This window comes from Fundulus heteroclitus, unplaced genomic scaffold (genome assembly GCF_011125445.2).
Source record: "Fundulus heteroclitus isolate FHET01 unplaced genomic scaffold, MU-UCD_Fhet_4.1 scaffold_935, whole genome shotgun sequence".
NCBI classification, from domain to species: Eukaryota; Metazoa; Chordata; class Actinopteri; order Cyprinodontiformes; family Fundulidae; genus Fundulus; species Fundulus heteroclitus.
In genome coordinates this window covers 3,135-11,073 of record NW_023397401.1, presented here as the reverse complement: position 1 = coordinate 11,073, position 7,939 = coordinate 3,135, and the positions used below count along the sequence as shown (strand labels likewise).

The window sequence follows — 7,939 nt, the reverse complement described above, 5'->3', positions numbered from 1 at the left end:
GATAAGGCCATAAGTGCTTATTTATGGAAAAAGCAAACCTCTATTATACCTGCAAATGCCGGCATTTCTTTTAGTCGTTTAATCTTATTTCAATGTGGTTATATGTTATAAAGGTAATTTCTTTGTTAGAACTGCTCATCATAGCAGACTTTTGTTCTCACACAAAAAGGGTTTAATGCTGTTATGGAAACAGACAGACAGACAGACATACATACAGACAGCTTTAAACCGTTTAAAGTGTCACATGTTATTTTCTGGGGGATTTTCACCTGTTGCCTGATAGATAGACATGGCTGACGTTCTTCCCTGACTGGAAACTTTGGAAATCAAAGTCTCCCCCCAGACTTTGATTTCCAGCTAAAATGCTGAAGTTACTTTTATCTGAAAAGAAGACTGGGAGATGAGCAACAAAACGGTACTTTTCACCTTAGCCATTGTAAGCTCATTTTTTCATTGTCTCTGGCTCAATAGTGACTTGCAGAGAGAAATCAGTTGTAACCAACACCTTTGACTTGCCTTTGTGCGGTGGCTCTTAAAGCACTGACTCCAGCTTCAGTTACATTCACTGGTAATGTCGACAAACACTTTAACAGATCACAAATCTTTAGTTATTGATATTGCACATGCTCTTTTTTTCCTTCCACTAAACCTTCTATTATGGCCAGCTTCCTTAGCAATGACCTTTTGTTGCTTACCCACGATGAGGAGGGTGTTTACAACATAGTAATATATCATTGGCTTTGTGTTACATTCCAGTTTTCAGTGAATCTAAATGTGAGGGTTTTGTTATAGCTATATGCCTTGAACTTTAAAATAAACTGAAATAAATGCTTGAAACACTGTCCCGCTGTGTAACGAATCCATAAACCAACGTTTCTACGATATTCCGAGATATTAAGTTGCAGCTGCATGACTTTGGAAGAGAGAATCCCGATTCTCTTGCAAGTCCAGGTCCGGATATCAAAGGATCTATGACGGTCATTTAGTGGAAAGACGCATGACGTCACACATCCCATGCGTTGCACATCTCGATCCCTTCAGTTTTCCCTCAGAGTGGAGGTTGGTCCGGATCAAACAGCGTAATTACTCTGTGGTTTCACCTGCTCTGCATGGAGGGATTATTTATTTTTATTTATTTGTTTTTTTCAAATGTTGGGATACAATTTATATTGATGGACAAAACTAACTTTCTCCACACCTTGGTTAAGTTCTACTGATTGTTCAGTTTGCGGGCGGCCACTGACTGTTTTTTTTTTTTTTTTTTTTTTTTTTGCGCTGTGGTGTTTTATTAAGTTTGGCCCCCCTCATGCGCAACTCTAACAGCGCGCATCGGCTGCTCAGACTCAGAGCGGTCGGAACAACAGCGGGGCGAAGTGGGAACAGTCAGTCAGCGCTGATTCACGACTTAGGCTACTTGTTCTGAGGGTCTTTCAGGAAGAGAACGGCGGATTCTCAAGGCGGTGGTTTTATTCGAGCATTTGGATTGCCACTGTTGGATCTAAAGAATGTGTCGCTACCTCGGCTCACCTGATCGGCAGCCAGAAGGAAAGTGGATCAGTCCGACGAGTTCTTCTGGGAGTTTATTTTAATTCCAGCAACAGTTGACTAAATCTTCAAAAAAGACATTCAAGAAGCGCAATGATTTTAACTTTGGTATTTATTTTGTCCATTTTGGGTAAGTGGCATTCTCGTTTTTATCAGTGTATTTCCATATATCAAGCGCACTTTGATTTAACTGATTTTCTTTTTCAATGCGATGCCAATTTCCAGTTAGGGCCAATAAAGTTTTGTTGCGCTCACTGCATGTATTGCGCTATGATGTTGTCTATTCCTTTGCTCCTGTTGGCGTGCGTAAAACCGCCTAACCGTCTCCAATTACTCTCAAACCTGACTGAGTTTCTGTGGCTCTCAGATTCGTTGTTCACCTTGAAAGGTGACGGCGGCTCAGCCTCCCGTGCTGTCCGTCTGGACTGCGTGAAGGCCAGCGAGCAATGTCTGAAGGAGTACTCCTGCAGCACCAAGTACCGGATGATGAGGCAGTGCGTGGCGGGGAGGGAGAGCAACTTCAGCGCGGTCACCGGTCCCGAGGCGCAGGGCGAGTGCCGCAGCGCCATAGAAGCCATGAAGCAGAGCTCCCTGTACAACTGCAGGTGCAGGAGAGGCATGAAGAAGGAGAAGAACTGCCTCAGGATCTTTTGGAGCATATTTCAGAGTTTGCAAGGTGAGCTTGAATGAGGCAGAGTGGAATGCAAACACACACATATAAATATGTATACAGGAAGGTTGAACATTGCATTACATGCGTCATAATTGTCTCAATATATCTAACAAACACAATAACTGTTTAGTTAATTTCAAAATTTGTTTCAATAATCATCTTTATTTGCCATTGCAATATACATTCCAATAAAATGTGTCCCTCTGCGTTTAACTCAACCCTTAGGGAGTAGCGGGCTGCCTCTCTGTGGTGCCAAGGGAGCAATCTGATGCAAAACGTCTTGCTCGGGAACCCAGAGTGGCAGTCAGTGGGATTTGAACCCAGAACGTTGTAGCCTCTCCAGGAAAGAGCACCCTGCTCTCTAACCACTAGGGCACCACTCTCCAACACTTAGGAATGAGTATCTAGGAAATCTCTGTTCAATGTAGGCGATTTAAATTCAGGTTTAACTTAGATTTTGCACTAGAGGTGAATTAAATTGTGTCCAAGTGCTTTAGAAATAAAGTTAAAGTAGCAGAGAAGCCTTTATCGTAAAGTCGACAGAAGCACATGGTCACAGATTTTGGCTATGGTAAATGGATATTTATATATTCAAGATGAAATTCTGCAACATTACTATTGGACACCAAGCAGGCTTTTAAATTTTTTATTAATAAACAGCAAATGTTCTATTTTTTATGTGGAAAAGCTCCCTGGTCAATCAATTCTGGCAGAAGGTTTAAAAATGCTTGGTGCCCTGGGCAGGAACAACTCTGCTGCTGTCTCCATGTTTATGCCTTTTGGCGGATAAAACACAAACACCAAACTTTGACATAAAGGGCATATTCATGTGTGATGGTTGGGACAACATCCGCTGCCAAGATCACGCTGAGCCACTGGACATGACCCACACTCTCTGCACGAGTGGAAACTGTCAATGACTTGAGACTGCATCATGTAAGGTTTTATTTACCATGACGAGGCGGGAAGGCCAGTTAGTCTCACAATGTAGCGATAACTCCATGAGTCAACCTATGCCGAAATGTGGCCGGTGTCATTATCATTACCTTTTTCAAGGGATGATTGTAGCGTCTCATGTTACCGTCTGAACTCAGCCACTGTGTCTTTTGTATGCTGCACCGGTCATGCCGCTTCCCTTTTTAGCTTTTGTTTGTCCTTTAAAATGAAAAAAATAAACAAAATCCTCCTTTAGTTAAGCTCCAAATGAAAAACTGTAAATTCAGTAGAAGCTTTAGAATCATTTGCCAACTTTTTTTTTTTAATTTCTCAAAAAGTTGTTTAACAGGCGATCCAATTGCACTAAAATATTGGTTTTGACAGTATATAAAACACGATGGTTTATAACACAGCCATGACAGTGAATGTGTGGAGCTGGTCACATCCTTTTTTAGTCAAGTTCTCCTTCCTTATCCTTCACTAGTGAAGGTTGAGCTGTGAAGGGTGTTATGGAATATGAGAAAACATGTGAAATTTCTCTTCGCCTGTGATTTTATGGTATTGTTATAAAATGAAAAGAAGATCTTCCCAAATTAAACGGTTGCTTGTTCAAGTTGTGTTTAAATCTTCTTATTTCAAAACACAAATAAATGAACAATAAATGAACAATTCTCTTGAGGGTTTATGCATAAGAAATTCAGCTTTTCCACATTTGATTTTAAATCCAGCTTGTTGGATGTTGTGGCAAATTAATGATAACTGATTCCCCAGTTACTTATTGAATAAAAGGAAGCAGTGATTTCATCAAGTTCCAACACTTTATTGAGAACCAGAGCAGAGACAAAGTAATCACACCCCTAGCAAGGCCGCAGCCTCCCCCCCCCCCCTGTCTGCTCCCAGACTAGACCATATGAACACTACAAATGTCCCATAATGCATTATTTCAGTTGAGTTGAGGACAAGAAAAACCTAAAACAAGCAAGTCAATGAGTGCTTCATTCTGTAAATAGAAATGAACATTTAACAGGTAAAAACTGAATAAGAGTGACTGTTGTCTCTTATTATGTCACAAAGTGAATTTGGTTATTTCTAAGGATGAAATCAGTTTTCCTAAATATAAGATATAGTTTGGTTAAGAAACCTTAGCAGGCTTCAGGTCTGTGTTGGACTTTGAGCTAAAACATTTGGCCGTATGAAATACATGAATTAAAGCAATTCTGGTTGTGTTTGCCTTTAATGCCTGAACCATAATCCTATAAAGCTACATATTCATTAAATGCAGACATTCTGATGCTGCACCTTCTTAGGTTCTATTTTATGTCACCAAAGAAGCCTTAATACCATGTTAGATCTAGCAGTGTGTTGCTAAAAGAAAGCAAAGGCAAGGCAAATCTCTACCTCGATCTCCCCAGAGATGTTAAAATTATTAAATACTAAAGTTCACTAAACAAACACAGACAATGTAATAAGCAATGAATAATCAGCGTGTATTATAGTGTCAAAGAATAGACTACATCTTTTAATGACTATTCAAATTATGTCATGCCGACACATACATAAACACACAATAATCCTAATAGGAGACATATTTATTTTACACCAATCACTCGACCAGAAATCATAATCTGTGCTCTCTCTATTATTTTCTTCCCTTCATTATAAATGCCTAAGAACTAAAGAGTGTCAATTTTTTCTGTCAGTATGCATAAATCAGCACCACAGTTAAAGCAGCAGTAGGGAGTTTTGAGAAAACTGTGGACTTTGTTTGAACATTTGAACAAGCACACCTTACAGGTCCCTCCTCCTCGCTCTTTTCTCCACTGCAGCTCTTCCTCCACAGCTGCTCCCCCACAGTGTTTACCTGTCTTTGTTTTCTGAGCAGGTGCCTCTCCAGCAAAAGGCCGTTTTCTTGTACAGCTGGTTGTTTCTCCACCATTTCTATGCCCGGCTGGAGCCTACTGGCAATCTTGAGCTTAAATGACAGCAACGCTCTGCGGGGAGCAGGTGTGAGCAGTGCATACATACGAGTGATTTACTGCTAACAGCGAATCAGAGCCAGACATTCCCCCTGGCTCTGATTGGTTGTTTCTGACCGGGAACGTTTTAATTCTGCAGATGGCAGTAGGACCACTGGAAGGAGCCAGAGGAGCTTTATTTTTCACAGATTATCTGTCTCATAGTTTACTGTCAGGACATTGTGACAGTTTTAACAAATATGTAAAAAAATACATTCATACATAAGTTACCTACTGCAGCTTTAAGAATATGCTGATTTGTTGTATACATTCTGCCATTTTCTGTTCAAATCAAAACTACCACCTATGTCAACACTATTTTTCTATATTTTGTCTTTTAATCTTGAGAGTAAAAAAATACGCAGGTGAAAAAAAAAACAGAAATCAGTATCAGCCAGAGGAATCTAATCGGTCCATCTCTTGACACAACATATCCTCACCCCCAGTATTAACAGCTAGAGCTAACCCTGCCCAACCTAACCCTTCCTCTAGATGTTATTAGTTTGAACCAACATAACTTTTTTATCTATGAAATTGCTATATACATAGGGGGAAAGAAGAATTGAACACTTCAACCTTTTTCACAGAAGACGATGATAACAGCAGCAACAACAAAAAGTACAAATGAGTCCAAAATAATTGCTGGATAATAAAATGGAATGACAGGGAATAAATATTGAACAACTAATTACAATTATTTTTTTTAATATTTAGAAAAAAGTGGAACAGTTGGTTATAGCATAGTTAGATAGATAGATAGATAGATAGATAGATAGACAGACAGACAGACAGACAGACAGACAGACAGACAGACAGACAGACAGACAGACAGACAGACAGACAGACAGATAGATAGATAGATAGATAGATAGATAGATAGATAGATAGATAGATAGATAGATAGATAGACAGACAGACAGACAGACAGACAGACAGACAGACAGACAGACAGACAGACAGACAGACAGGCACATTTCTCCATTTATTTTCCATTAAACCTCTGGAGAAAACTTTTAAGCTGTGAGTGTGGATAGCATAGCAGCTTTTTCAGTTTTGTTAATTACATATTGTTCATATAATAAATCTATTAGCAGGGACTGTGGCTCTGCTAAAGTAGCTCTTTGATTCCAGGATCCCCTTGTCACATATCAATGTGCCCCTGGGCAAGGCAACTAACCCCAAGTTACGTATCTCTGTATGAAAGTGTGCATTTGTGAGTGCAATTGGGTGAGTGTGGCTCTAGTGCAAAGCGTGTTGAGTGGTCAATATGTCTAGAAAAACGCTGCACAAGTTCAGTCCATTTGTCTGAAAATACCTGTTAATGTTTCTGAAGCTGTCTGTGAGTGTTCCTTGCCTCCTGGAGAAATCTCTTGATTATGCTTTTGAAGCCTCTCCCGAAAATCTAGCGAAGAGCATCTTTTCATGGCTGGTTTATGGTGTGAAATGATGATATTTCCACTTCCAGATTATGGCCTCAACAGTGCACACTCAGAAGTCTATAAATACATCTGTAACCAACGTCATCAGTCTGTTTTGCTGTGAAGGCTGTGATGCTCAAGAGAGTTATTTTCCTTTAAACATTTTGAAATGCTTCCTATCAAATATATTGTTAATAGAAAATAATTTTCTAGGACATCAGTCAGCACTAAATATTCAATGTTAATTTGGACCGATAGGAAACATAATTGCTTTCCGGATACTGGCAGAGTTCTGCTATTTTCTTGGCTTTTTGTAGCCTGTTTTTTCCATGTTCTCAAAATGTATTCTCTTTGTTATTCCCCTTTAATACACATAATTAAATGTATGGGTTCATAGATATTGATTTCACTGTATGTGAAGGATGTTTGGATAGTAACCAACATCTGGAGCAAATTTCATGTCAGCAACCCCATCTAAGTAATGCTGAGAAAAAGGTTGAGCGGCTCAATAGTTATCTTTCCCCCCTCTATATTAAGCAAGACACTTCTTCATTGATATACATCTAATAAAAGAAACTCAAATGTATATTTTTTTTTACATACAAAATTATGGTAAACTTGTTAAAACCATGGGGAGTGAAGTTTACTCTTCAGAATTGCGGACGTCTAATGACATAACTTAAACGAGGTGGAAACAAACATGCGTAGACTTACACACACACACACACACACACACACACGTAATTTAACCACTCAAGTTGACAATCTGTTTTTGTTCCGCAGGTAATGATTTACTGGAATACTCTCCATATGAACCAGTCAATAGCCGGCTCTCAGACATCTTTCGCTTGGCTCCCATCATAGCTGGTAAGAGGCTGAAGTTTTTTTTTTCTTTTTCACTTCTTAAAGGTCTCAGTTTGTGCAGTGTTAAGTCACTGTTTGTATCCCTGGTATTTCAAAGTAGCACTCAGTATAAGACACCACATCACTGCAACAAATCCGTCACTATATTTGAACACCACTCTTTTTCTATCGCTGTCTGGTTTTCAGGCTGTAGCTTTCAATGCCATTATCCATCACAAAAGCTTTTATCTGCCACTGTGACCCATGGTACACAAAGCAGAATAATTTAGTATATTTCATTTCTAGCCCTGAAAGCGATGATCAGAGTCTGCGTGTTTTCTACTGTCATGGCGCTAATGCTGAACATCGCATTTGTCTGCTAGTTGTGAAATAATCATCCTTTTAGAGTGGAGTCTGATGTGTATGTGTTCCAGGAACCTGTTAGTGCGCAATGTCTGGATTCAAAAGGTAGTTTGCTTTTGTAAAATTTAAATGTCATACATGTTCCC

At 39.4% G+C, this 7,939-nt stretch overlaps 1 protein-coding gene across 1 annotated transcript; it reads left to right on the top strand.

Annotated features, from left to right (window-relative positions):
• Positions 1-975: 975 nt before the first annotated feature.
• Positions 976-7,467, top strand: LOC118562457 (GDNF family receptor alpha-1-like; the record flags this gene model as incomplete). The annotated part of the gene is made up of 3 exons (XM_036134906.1): positions 976-1,675; positions 1,913-2,221; positions 7,371-7,467. Coding segments are annotated over exons 1-3 (443 nt in total), but the record flags the coding sequence as incomplete, so codon positions are not given.
• Positions 7,468-7,939: the final 472 nt, after the last annotated feature.